We start from the raw sequence: 13,471 nt of genomic DNA, 5'->3' as shown, positions 1-13,471 counted from the left end.
GTTGACTTGCTGGTCAATGAAAAATGACAATGTGTAGTTTCTGTACAAGTGTAGCATGCACTGTGCTAATTGTAATAGATATTTTGGGTTGTGCTCCACTTCTATTATATATGCCAGCCGCTCGTTATCGTTCTTTGACATTTGGAACTTTCTATAGGTATAAATATAGAAGTATGCTCAAAATAGCTGCTCAGAGTTCGGCCTTAAAAAATTTCCCTTCACAGTTCCAGAAACATATTGCACATAAAGGCTTTTTAATGCACTTTGGTAGAAGAATAAAGGCTCATGTTAGCCTTCAGCCTACTTTGAGACCACATGACTTGCAAATCAAGTAACTGTTGATTTCAAGACTAGAGTTTAAATATTTTTTCCATATTTCCTGTTTTTCTTTTTAAAGGGACATCTATATTCTGGTGTGCAGATGAGCTTTTTGTTCTGCTGCAAATTTACGTACACTGAAGTAATTATGGATTTTTAAGACCGATCATGTATAAAATACATACAACTCAAAGAATGTTTCAGAGAGTGCTTTTCATGTTTTTTTTTTTTTTTTTTAATTAAAAAAGCTAAACAACAACAAAAACCTCTTAAAAGCAATGCTAATAGAACAGTATGAGCCCAAAATAGTAAATGAGATTGAGTAAGTTTTCTAGTGTGTGATGTACTCAACAAAAGATAATCTTTGTTCTACTTAATCCTACTTCACTGCCGAGATTTCCTGGAAATAGATTGTATTATTTCATTTCAGTTTATATCCTAAATATTTATTTATTCAGTTTATATCCTAAATATTTTATTTATTTATATTCAGCTTAAATCCTGTCTGAATTTAAGAAGAGATTGGACTGTGAACTTAGGCACATGGTCTGAACTTTTGGGTAGACCTGTGCGGTGTCGAGAGTTGGACTTGATGATCCTTAAGGGTCCCTTCCAACTCAGGATATTCTATGATTCTATGATTCTATGATTCTATGATTCTATGATTCTATGATTCTATGATTCTATGATTCTATGATTCTATGATTCTATGATTCTATGATTCTATGATTCTATGATTCTATGATTCTATGATTCTATGATTCTATGATTCTATATCTTTATAGTTGTAACTTTTAACTGTGGGTTTTTAATTCTGTGCAGCTTGAAACTTCAGCCAGAAACACTCAGCAGAGGGAGGAAGGGGAAGGATTACAGGGATTAAGTTAAAAGATTATGAAATTGAAGTGATAGAAATGAAAGAAGACAGGGCTGTACTCAGCGAGAGTAAGATTAGATGGTTTCCAGTTGACGGAAGTAATAATGTGTCTGCACTGGTTTTACTTTCTGGTGCACAGTTTCTGCCTAGTGTCTCCTGTAGTGCTCAGCTAGTAGGACCATGGCAGAAAGTTTAAGGAAAAGATTTTAATATCAGTAAATTTTATCCAGTTTATGCAAGAACTGGTTGCTTCCTTGTGTGCTCTCAAGCCCATTCCTTAGGGTGATAATTAGTCCAATGTCAATTAAGCTTTAAAGGTTATATTGCTATTGTTTTCATCTAATACAGCTTCTGAAATAAGTGAGTGCTTCACAGGTTTTACGAGGGATAGTGTCAACAGAATTGTTAGACTTTGAGGCTAAGAAATATCTTAAAAATTCTAGTTAGGGAGTTAAGACACAAAACCATTAATGTGTGTTGTGTGTTCTCATAGTAAACCCTAACCAAAACTGGGAATAGAACAGTCTAGTGCATTTATCATAACATAATCAGTATGCTGTAATTACTGTGTTTCACTGAATTTTGAGGGAGAAATTAATTTGTTTCATATAATGAAGCCTTTTTGATGGAATGAGAATGAAATTGATAACTGGTTTCAGATACTGTATTTTAGCTCACTTATTACAAATTTATAGTTTTAAAAAGTGTAAAAAATGCAGGATTTTTCTTCAACAGCTGTGCTGATAGGGTCAGAAATTGTAATCCTGCAGTTGTTCTGAGTCTATTTCTGTCCATTCAGTTCTGCTGACAACAATAATTAGACATGCCAGAAGATACAGATAATTTAAATTGTAAACTAATATTTTTTACATGTAATGTTTTAGTATGTGTATCTAGGTTGTGTGATAACAGTTGCAACTTTACAAAAAGCCTGCATAACTCTCCTACTTTGTGTAAAACTCTTGAAGAAGAGGGAATATGAAGTATGATGTAAGTGTTCATGCTGAAACTTGTCAGTTCTAGAATCGCATTATTGTGTGTTTTAAAATAAACAAGCTACAGGATGTTGAAGAGTTAAACTGTAAGGATGATAGGCTTGGCCTGAATAAACTGTTGCTGTTCACTTAACACAACCCAGCATTCTGAAGTCACGGTAAAGAACAGATTTCTCCAGTACTTTGCTGGATGAGTGCCAGGCTGTGTGAATAACCTTCCCAAGGCTTTTGGGTTCCTTTGCAGTTGCTGAAAATAGTTTTCAGCACTGCTGAAGAGGTCAAGTTTTGTAACAGAAATTGAACGTTAGGCAGATAAGCTGTGTGTATTTGTAAAATATTTCTATTCAAAGTGTTGGGAAAAAAATGGTAAAGATTATTGTATAGTGACTAATTCCCAATTACAGTCAAAGTTTATAATTGATGTTTCTGTTGCCTAATTTAGGACCATAGTGTATAAATGTGGCTTGTACTGGGTGGGGCCTTTAGAAGGTTTCTTTTATGGCAATTGTTAATTTTTTTCTTGGAATCTAAGCTTTTAACCACAAAAAGGTTCCTCCCTTTTTATGTAAAAGTAGAAAAAGAGCAAAGTTACCTACACTGCATGTGCTTACAGTGGTTCTTAATCAGCAAAACTTGCCATTTCTGTTCATACTGCTCAGAGCCTGAGAGAAGAACCTGACCAAAGAATTCAATTGTATTTTATTTTATTTGGGTAAACTTTAATTGTTAGGTCAGATATGGGATTAGCTTTCACATATTAATGTTAACTAAGGCTTCAGAGAGTATTATAGGAGTAGTAAAAAAACTCAAGTCTGGTAGTAAGCCAATAAAGTCTCTGCCAAGTCTTTCAAACACCCGGGAAGCTCTGGGGTAAAAAAAAAATAAAATAAAATAAAAAAAATACCAGCGGTGCCTGTATTTCTTTCCTCTGAAAATTAGTTCAAGTATCATTAAATACAGAAATCCTAAACTAAATATGAATTCTGTTTATCAAACGTGATTATGGGCCTTCAGTTCAGAAGATGTGGAATGTGTGAAGTGCGTGAAGTTCAGGTTTGGCTGTTACTAAAGTTCGGTCAGTACCATGGCTGGTTCCCATTCTTTCCCCAGCTCTTAACAGAGCTATGCTGGCAGAAGCTCTTGTGTAAGCCCCTAAGTTTGGATCTGTTTGCTAATGAAGCTTTGTTCATTCAGGGAGTCTGAGGCAACTTTCAGTCTTGCTTCTTCCCAAGATAAACTGCTCCTTTACGTGGAAGGAGCTGGGCTGGTGCCTTGGTAGAGCTTTTATGTTATGTGGGCAGCCACCTTGATAAAGCTGCACTGCACCAGGACGGTGCACACCTGCTGCTCCACCCTGTAAACAGAAAAAGTCCAGGCAAAAGTACAATCTTGATGGTGTAATTACCTTGGTGAGAGGAGCTTATGCCAGCACTGCTTTGTTAACTGGGGACTGTACCCCTTAACGACCCTGACTGGTGCAATGTGACAGTGAAAGTCCGTGGTGTTGATATGAGCACAGTCTTTTCTTAAATAAAAATGTCATGCTTGCCAGGTGGACTCATGCTAAAGCACCTTGAATATTTCTATGAGAAATTGCTGTTTAAGAACTCAGCTGTGGGAACTTCACTTTGATTGAAAGAAGCATATTTTTGCTACTTACTCAGAATAAAATAAACTTGTAATGCTTGGTTCTGTCCTTGTTCTGCCACATTACTGAGTGGTCCATACCTTCTTTTTTTATCGCCTTTTTTCTTACTGTCTGATCCTGTATGGTACAATCCGATACAAGAATTTTTTTTTAAATATTTTGCTGGGGAAAATTATTTTCTAGTCTGAAGTCTGTGTACTTTGTCGCACAAACTGGGCGGCTACTTCATGCTCTTTATTTTTGCTTGGGGTAGCTATTTTATACCGTGGAGTTGCTCGTTGTCTTTTCTAAGTCTTACTGTGCATCAGAGTCCACTGTTTGTGCATGGTAATAGGATTCTGTGCATACACGCTAAACTCAACACTTCCAGGAGGTCCCACGTTCACTGCCCGTGTGCAGGGTTGGTGTCCTGTGTGTGCAGTTATCCCTCAGGTGAGGCTGTGGCCACGGCCTTCCTGTGAGGCTCACATAAGGTAAGTGAGTTGCCTTTTTAGGCTACAAATCACAAAGGATGCTGGTGTGTAAACTCATTTCAGACACAATAGAGAGGGTTTGTGTAATGAGTGACTGAAGATGTTTTAATTTGGAAAGGTTAATTTCTTTGTTACAAGAGCAAAGACCATGTGAATATATGTGGTTGTTTTTAAAGGAAGCTATTTCTTTGACTTCTTGTAACAAATCCATGTTCTCGATTATTTCAAGAAGTAAGCTGCCAGGTGGTTTGGTTTGCTAGGGAAGTTTGTTGTCAGTCTGGTATATTTCTTCAATGTCTTTAAGTAGAAAAAGTGATCTTTTGACATTTATAAATGTTTTCAGTCTCATTTTTCTTGGAAGAAAAATCTGGAAGAAAACAGAACACTTTTTTTCTGCATCTTTGGAAATTAAAAAATAAATAAAAATGCAGTTAATGTTGAAATTCTAAAGCATACCAGGTAACTGGCGTCAGCACTGCATACTGATGGTGCTTGCTGTCTTGTAAATGTGCCCGGATCCTGGTGATGCTTTGTCCTAAGGTGGCTGCATAGCACAACGTTTGTATTTGCCTCGATTGATTACTACTTCATGCAGTCTTAACAAAGAGTAGACAATCGTTAAATTGGGATGGGGTATTTCTGAGGAGCAGGGCTGTATCACTGAGTTACATGTTACTGAATTGGCATCACTGAAACTACAAAGCATATTAATGTGTTAGTTTTTTAATGGGAAATAATGTATTGGCTCTTCGCTGCCACTTTGAAGTTGCTAGTACTGTGGTTTTATAAGGTGGTAGGCTTGTTACGGTCTTACAACTAATTTAAGACTTAACTAGCCAGCAAGGCATTTACAGATAAGTGCTGCAGTTGTTGCAGCATTGTCTCTGCTTGGTTTTTATACCCTTAGGTCTAATAATCAGCAAAACACTGAAATGTTATGCAAGCTGTGTTTTTAACGTGATCCTTCAAATGTAAAGTTTTTACTGGCATAAAATGTATTTACCGGGGATGTCTGGACTTTCACCTTGAACTACGGTGTGTCTAGAGAAGTCAAACAAATAGTAAATCAGTTGGGGGTGGGGGGTTGAGCTCACATCAGTTTCTCCACATATGGACTTAAGCCTTCTGACTGCTGCTTTTCTTACTCTTTGCTCTCATTATATCCCTTCTGTCATAACATTCCCCTTTCACTTTGAAAGGTGATTTCCCCCTTTCAGAAGGGAAGATACTGTAAATAGAGTCTGTAAGCAGTGGTTACATTTTAAATGACAATAAACATACTGTATAGAAGTTGAACTTCTGGAGGAAATTGGTGCCCCGTACAGTCTGAACTCTCTTAGCATGGATGTGATTTTTGTCAGGTTGTGCATGTTGATGTACACCTGCAAACATCAGGGACTCTGTGCCAGCCTTGAGATAGGTTTGGACCAAGCAGTCTCTCCTCAGAGGAGTGGGGACATGTCTCAGTTGCATGATCTGCTTTCTGTTGCTTCTCATTTAAGTAGTCTGCTCCTGCATCTTTGTAGAAAGAGCCGATGGAGGGGACTGCTGCAGCCTTGTGCCTACGTGGCTTTTACCAGTGCTAGTGCAGAACTTATTTCCTGCTGTTCTAAGGGTCAAAGGATTGTACCTTTTGCCCATGGTCAGAATGAAACTGCTCGTTTATGTACAAAGTAGGTTTTGCCCTACTGACTTCCTCTGAGCTGCTTTTGTGATGCTTGCTGATACAAGGGATTATTTCTGTTGCTGTGAAGTAGAAAGAGTGCTGCTTTTCCAGATGTCATCTTTGACAAATGGGGATGCAAAAATCATTTTCTAATGGGAAATTCTAGCCTTCTAGCTAGGAGCAGCATCAACTGAGCCATACCAACATTTTTTTTCACTTGCATCATAAATGTTGTCCTTAGTGGAGTTCTTAATCAAATTTTTGTCATGTGATGCTGATACACTCACTTCACAGGAATTTTTCAGTGCTTAAAGGAGGCCTTGGCAAGATCTGTGCCAATTTTACAGGGAGTAAAATGAACAAACAGCTTCAACTGTGGTTGGAAGCACTGTTACATCATTCTGGGGAGGATGTTTTCTGTCCATTTCATAGCATCCTTAGATATTTAAGAAACCCAGTATTTTGCTCTTTGGTTCTAGCCAAATGCCTTTCATGTAGTGCCGTCTAATTCTGAAGAAACAAATATAATCAAAGGCCAGTTCCAAGTCATTCTAGCTGAAGCTAATTTTTAAAATCATGGCCCAGACTAGTTTTGTGTCAGGATGTGGAGTTGAAACCGGTCACTGATGAACTACAGTGTTTAACAGATTTTAATTATCGTAAGACCTTTATTAAGCTTTGAATTTCTTTGCATGTACAAGTACTCTCCTGTCTTCTTACTAACTTGGTTTTTAGAAAGCTGCTGAAGCTTATATTGGTTTTTCTGATTGTTTGAGGTTTCTGGCCTGTCTTTGGACCCTGGCCACTGAATATCCCTAATGTATCTGAAACATTAACTGGACCTTAAGTCCACTTACCAGTACAAATTTTTTTTTCCTGTTACAGTGGAAGGAAGCTCCCCCCTCTATTAGGTAACAGGGCTGACCAAATCAGCTCCTTCAGGAGGTACTAATGTCAGTGGTGAGTCTTGAGTATGCAGTGAGTCCTGCTTTCATTGCTTTAAGGCAAGTTGGGGGATGAGAGAACTAATAGGTGCCAGGTATTCCTCCTTTGGCTGAAGTATTCATGCAAGGTGCTTGAGTAGCCTGTAAATTGTTAGACATGAGAACTTGGGCAAATTGCAGCATTTTGTCTGAGTATTAAAGAGCACCACTCACATCCAGAAACATGGAATAAGGTGCAATATATTTTGCCTTCTAACTGTAGCTATCATGAGGATTAGCAGTAATGAGAAGAAAAAGATCACTATTTTCTCATAAAAAATCCTCAAAAAAAAAAAAAAAAAAAGCTGAACCTGAAGAATTTGCACAGAATTTTGACATGGGTTTTTGCTTGTGCACAAATCCTTGGATGAAGGAGAAATAAGGCTACTGCTTTTGGTTGCTTTTAGTTCATGTTAAAGGTATTACTAAGCTGACTTTCAATATCCTTTTTTAGAGTGAGGTCTTCCTAGTTAATTGACATAGGAAGTTCATCATGCAATTAAATTATAAGTTCTGAAAAAGCCGGGATCTTTATGCGGTCTGTGGACCCACTGAATGATTATTACCTCTTTAGAGCAAATGAAGTGGGGATACTGATTTGAATGTGTAAGTCACTTGTTGAATGGACCTCTGTCTAAAAATAGAAAGACAAAAAGATGGGGGAATGTAGCAGTTCTTTAAAAGCTTTGCTCTGTTATTATCAGATGAAGGTGTATTGAGGCATCTTAAAAAGGGCTTAATGAAGTTAGCATTCAGCAGATGCAGGTACCTTCAAGTTGCCTGTCCTGCAGTTATCCTGTATTGGCATATGTCTGTATAACTGGCACAGAAATCCTTTCCTTTTTTTTTTTTTTACTTGAGATTTCTAAAGTGTTGGGTTACAAAGATGGCAGTACATAGCGGTATGCTTTTGATGAGGTTTTGTCTAAAAGTGATAGTGATAACGTATGTACAGAAAAAGAACAAGATTACAAGCTTCCCCTTTTTTTTTTTTTTTTTTCCACTGTTGATTAATGAAGACCTTGGAGGATAGATGCTTTTTGTAGGTGTATTGCATGCCTGTGAATGAGTGCTGTTGCAGTGGCAGGATTCAGAATTTGGGAATCTTGTTAGGTTGGCTGCTGATACTCCCTAGGATTTCTTCAAGCCATGTAGGCTGAATAACCCAACTCGGCAGTACTGAAGCACTTCACCTGTAAAATAATGGGGGAGGAAAAAGCTACATAAATATTTTCTTGGCTGAATATCCTTTTTCAAGGTACTGAGCATCTCCTTTTTGTTCCAATTCTAAGTGACTGTTTCCTTTCACTGGAATGCTTGCATTACAGTTTGCAAGCTTAAAACTGATTGGATTTTGAAAAGGAAGTCCTGGCTGAGAGAGCAGATAATGAAGTGCTGCTGGATAAGATGTGATGAGCTCTCGCTGAGTGCCTGACGGTGTGCACAGGTTGAGTGAGATGGGCTGAGCTGATGCAGCATGCAGCTGCTTAAAGGGCTCTTGTTCTCCATGCCTATTCTTGTGTGTCTTTGCACTAGCTGTGTTCAGTTTTCATCCTTTTGGTTCTCTTTTGGTTAGTTTTCTGCTGAATTAATAAACCCAATCTATTGATGAAGAATTTGGGTGGATGCTTTCTGTGGTAAAGAGGGTTGGGTGCACATGGCATAAAACACTGAACTGTGAGCAGAGGAGAAGGCAGTAGGAAAGTGGTAGCTCATGTAATTAATGTTGGGGCTGCACTTGTTCTTTGTAGTCCATAAATGTGGATTTAATGTGCAGTGTGAATCCCTTGTTTGATGTGGACCTGTTGTGTTATGTAAGCATTTAAATCAACAGACCTGGGACTTTCATTGACAAAGTCTACCCCCCCCATGAGGGGGAAAGAACTATTTCCTTTTTAAGTAATTATTGATTTGTTTTTCCAACTTTATAGTTGGCCTTCTAATCTTACATATTTTCACAGTGGAGATCGCTTATCACAGAAGTTGCTCCCCTAAGCAAAACGAGAGGATTTCTGAACAAGTTAAGAGCATATATATCTATTATCAACATTGTTTTGTTGTACTGCACAATCACTTTCAGAGATGATGGTCTGTAATATTTCCAAAGGTACACAGTAGCCTTTCTAAAGGAGATGTGGCAGAAAGGCAGGAGGGTGTTGATAGGAATTGTCTGTTTGGGGGAAGTACAGCAATTTTCAGTTTCCAGCCAGAATTCAGTTTCAGGAATGTGATTAATGTGCTGTATTAGGAGGAAGAAGAGAGTAAGTTTATCATGAATGTTCAGTTCCTTCAAATCCAGGTAACCACTTTGTTGCTTCAGCTTACATTTGTCAGAATCTCAACTGCAACTTAATGCTTAAATGGAGAACAAACAAAAGTCATACCAAATTTGGAAACTGTCAAATACCTGTTTCTCTTCCCACGTTTCTGTATGTTGTAGTAAACATTTTTTGAAAATGGTTTGTGGAACTTTTACTTAGCATTGTCAACAGGCTTGTTATGTTTAAAAGTGTAATTGCGAGTTAAGGCTTTGTGCTTTTGTTTTCAGAAACTGTTTTTCAGCCTTTTTAAAGGCGTGTTTAGCCCATTTTTAAGATGCAATTCTGCAGGAGCTAAATAATAAGTAATAAGTAAATAAGTATAATCTGGACCAAATGGGGATACTAAATAATAAAGGAAAACAAGCATTTTATAGCAAATACGGGTCTTCTGCATTTTTGGTGTGTTAAGTGTAATGAATTTTATACCTACAAAATTTGAAATTATTTTGAAAATGTAGCTCTATTAGAATTTTTTCCTCTAGATAATAGAGGTAATAATAGATAATAAAGGTAATAAGATAATATCCCCACTTTGTCCCCCATACCCCGCCCTCCCCCCAAAAACATATTCTTGAATAGAATTTTAAGTTTTCAGTTATGTTAAAAATAATATGCTAAATTAAAACTGTGTACTGTGCAGCCTTGCCACTGGGTGGGGTATGACTATCAGACTGAAAAATGTATTGAGTTCAAGGAGCCAGAATAGCTCCAGAGAAGAAAGGATGCTGATTTGACTTCTGGAATGCTGTAGTAATACCAGCTCTGTGGCTCAGACCTAACTGTAAAGAGCGTGTTGCACACGTAGCTGTGCATGCCCCAGTGCTTCATTGTGCACTACAAAATCCATCCTTTCTTTAGACAATTCTTCCTGTAGTATGTTACTGGATACGTTATTCAAACAGGATGCACTTCCTGCATGTTTAAGAAGCACAGTTTGTTTTCAGTTTAATACAAGTGTTGAACAAGGAGTGATTAGCTGACTTTCCCTCTTCCTTCAGGAATATCACTTAAAAATTGCATGATGTGTGATGAGTTGGAGATTCTGAACAGGGAGATTGAAAGGTTATTACAGAGCAGCAGCGTGGAAGAAGGCACTTTTAACTCAGACTGTCTTCAGCCATCAGTGACTGACTCCTTGGATGTAATCACTGATTCAGACAATGGAGCAAAATGCATATTAGAGCAGGTATTCAATGACATGAGATACAGTACTAGGGTCTGTAAGATTAGGTTATTCTGCTCTCTTTTTTGTATATTTTTTTCCTCCTTTTTCTCCTTGAGTGGGAATGGTTGGCACAGGTGAAGAATGTGTATAATCCTCTCCAGAGAAAGTGCAGAGGTGGGAAATGCTGATGTAGATTTATCTATATAGTCATTTTCTTTCAAAATTTCCATTCCCACAGTCATGCAAATTGAGATTTACTGTTTATCAAATGAGTGATCCACTGATGACAGATCACACCTAGGGTGGGGTTGGTCTTTTCCCTGCTCCCTGTTATTTGGGACATTAGAGATTACCTAGAGATTATCGTTGCTTAGAAAGAAAGAAGCATCTCTAAACAGCATATTATTACCAAAATCTGTTTTTAATGCTTCAAAACACTGTTAAACGTTCTAGTGATTTCCTACACCTAGTATGGCAGTTCCCATGCATCTTTAATTGCAGAACCCTGACACACACGGTCTGTGTCCATTATTACTGTTCTTTTGTCTCCACCTAATTTACCAATTCAAAAGTGACTTTTATCCCGTTAATCTCCCAAATTCTTTTTCCAGTGTTGTGCTAATGGAGCAGACTTTTGGGGGTTTTCCTGCTGATTTCCAGCCTTGTGCTCAGAAGCAAGCAGTTAGGATTCATGTTTGTTTGCTATTTCACATGTGAATTGGGACCCCCATCCAAATAGTTTGTCTTGTTCAGGTACTTTAAATAAGTGCCTTGATTCTGAAATGTTTCCCAAGGGTTGATTTTTTTTTTTTTTTTTTTTTTTCTTGGGGGGGGATGGTTTCAGATACTAATGTCATCATCTGTTCTTGAAATAAAACTTTTGAAATGCTCTGTATTGCAAGCCCTTTTTAGTGAAAGGGACAGTGACAGGGAATATTCCTTAATTCAGATACTCAGCCGTGTTTTTTTATTATCCCACCATATAAAACCAGTGAGTAGCCACTTGGATTTAAGTCCTCAAAGCTGTGTATGTCTTCTGTGATGAAATTTAGTACAGACTGGTAGGCCTTCCCTACTGTAAGCCTGGGTATGCCAGTGTAGTTTAAAAGCATTTCTGCATTTTCATTGTACATGCTTACTAAATTTAATAAAGAATGCTTTTAAATACTGGAAATGGAGTAGATTTGCTGAATACAGTTTGTTACTGTTATAAAAGTCTTAATTTATTCACAGTGAATTGATGAGATGACACTTGCATTTTGAATTTGTTTGAAAGGTCTAAACTGTTGGTAAGTGGTGGAGGTGGTTTTTTTTTTTTTTTTTACTTTCACTTTTCATTCCTGGTTCAGTGTCTTGCTGAAAATAGAAAACTGTCAAAAGGGCAAAATAACAGAAGTTGGTTTATAACGTAATGGATACAAAACAATTCCAAGCTTAAGTATACAGTGGTAAGATAAGCTCATAAATACATTGGTGTCTTATTTTGTCTCCTTTTTTTCCAGGTGTCAGCAGGAAAAGGACTATTTTCATTATTTGGTCCTGCTGACAGCTCAAAGACTCAGTCTGGCACTTCTGAATCAGGAAATTCAGCATGTGCTGGAAGGATAATGCTGAATGACTCTGATCCTTTGCTGCCCTCCTCTGGATCTCCTTTTCATTCGTCTCAAAAGGGAGAAACCGTTCAAACCTCTAATGCTGTGTCAGGTAAAGATATAGAGGGCACTGAAGACACTTATTTTTTTATATTTTATGTGGAATTTAAATCTCAAATTGGATTACCTCTGCCTGTAGCTTTTAGCATTTCTTCATCTTCAAGGTAAACAAAGATGTAGATTTTAAATATTTAATATTCTGCTCTTCCATTGCAGCCTTTTTCTTATGTGAATATAATTTTTGTGTTGCCCTTAAAAACAAAACAAATACAGTTAATGTTTTTTTTGGAGAATTTAATGGAATTTCCTATTGGATTGAAATAATGTCAGCTCTTTAATTTTAAGCCTGTAGTACTATAGTAATTTTTGATCCTAACTGAAATGTTCTAATTTGATCTGGAATCCAAATGATGTTCTGGAATCTGCTGTCTTTACAGCTATATGTATAGTATGTCACTAAAAGGACTTGAAGTTGCAATTTAAGTTACGTTTTTTAAATATCAGTGTTTTTTACAATTCTCTAGCTTAATTGTTTGCTTAGCGTTGATAGTTATACTTGTTTTAACACTAAATGTAATGATAGAAAATCGGAATTACATTGTAGAGGGATCATGTGTGATACAGCAGAACAGTGATGCAGCTGATGCAATATGTGAAACAAGGAGGCATTTATCACCAGGGTACACTGCAATATTTGGAAGCAGATTGAAAAGCTTGCTAAAAATGCCTCTGAAAGGTGTAGCTGTAATATATATAGCTTTGATTCTTCCAGCAACCGCTGTTATTTAGGAATTATGTTAACGTCTCCATTTGGCTAACCTGTATAATTCTTGTGCCAGGAAGACGCATATAACCACTCCAAAAACACGCGTGGGGAAGAGTTAGGTTTTTTTGTAATTGTTTTTGAAAGTACTGTTTGTTTATCTATTTAATTGTGGTGCACTTACTGCTGCATATTATAGTCTTACGTGAGCAATGTGATTGCAGTGACAGCAAAACATAGTTTTTGAATTCTAGGAGAGCATATTTACATGGCATGCAATTCATTTAAAACATTGCCCTGTGGTGTAATACTGACTTTAGTACCTGTTTGAACCAGATGATTACTGAGTACTTGAAGTGCAGCCTAAGATTCTGTATTTATTTCAGTCATTTGCTTAAGTCTTCTCAGATAAGACGGTCTCCTAGTATGCTGGGGGAGACTTCTGAGGAAAATGGGTCCTGGTTGTCAGCACAGACTTTTTCTCTTCCTGTGGCTCCATCTGTCATAGTTGAAGGTTCTTTGATATTTTTTGGGGTTGTCATTCTGGTAGAATGACACACAGGCTGAAAACCTTTTTGTAAATAACAGTATCATGGAGCAGTGTTTATCA

At 37.3% G+C, this 13,471-nt stretch overlaps 1 protein-coding gene across 1 annotated transcript in view; it reads left to right on the top strand.

The window, feature by feature from the left end:
• Positions 1-13,471, top strand: part of DIDO1 (death inducer-obliterator 1) — a 41,431-nt gene that overhangs the window by 1,656 nt on the left and 26,304 nt on the right. Inside the window, exon 2 of the mRNA XM_032198125.1 lies at positions 11,949-12,150. Coding sequence (XP_032054016.1) covers positions 12,054-12,150 — 97 coding nt within the window. The 5' untranslated portion in view covers positions 11,949-12,053. The remainder of the gene's footprint in view (positions 1-11,948; positions 12,151-13,471) is intronic.

Source organism: Aythya fuligula, chromosome 16 (assembly GCF_009819795.1).
Source record: "Aythya fuligula isolate bAytFul2 chromosome 16, bAytFul2.pri, whole genome shotgun sequence".
Classification (NCBI taxonomy): domain Eukaryota; kingdom Metazoa; phylum Chordata; class Aves; order Anseriformes; family Anatidae; genus Aythya; species Aythya fuligula.
Note: the sequence above shows the minus strand (reverse complement) of the source record. Positions and strands in the feature narration are given on the sequence as shown.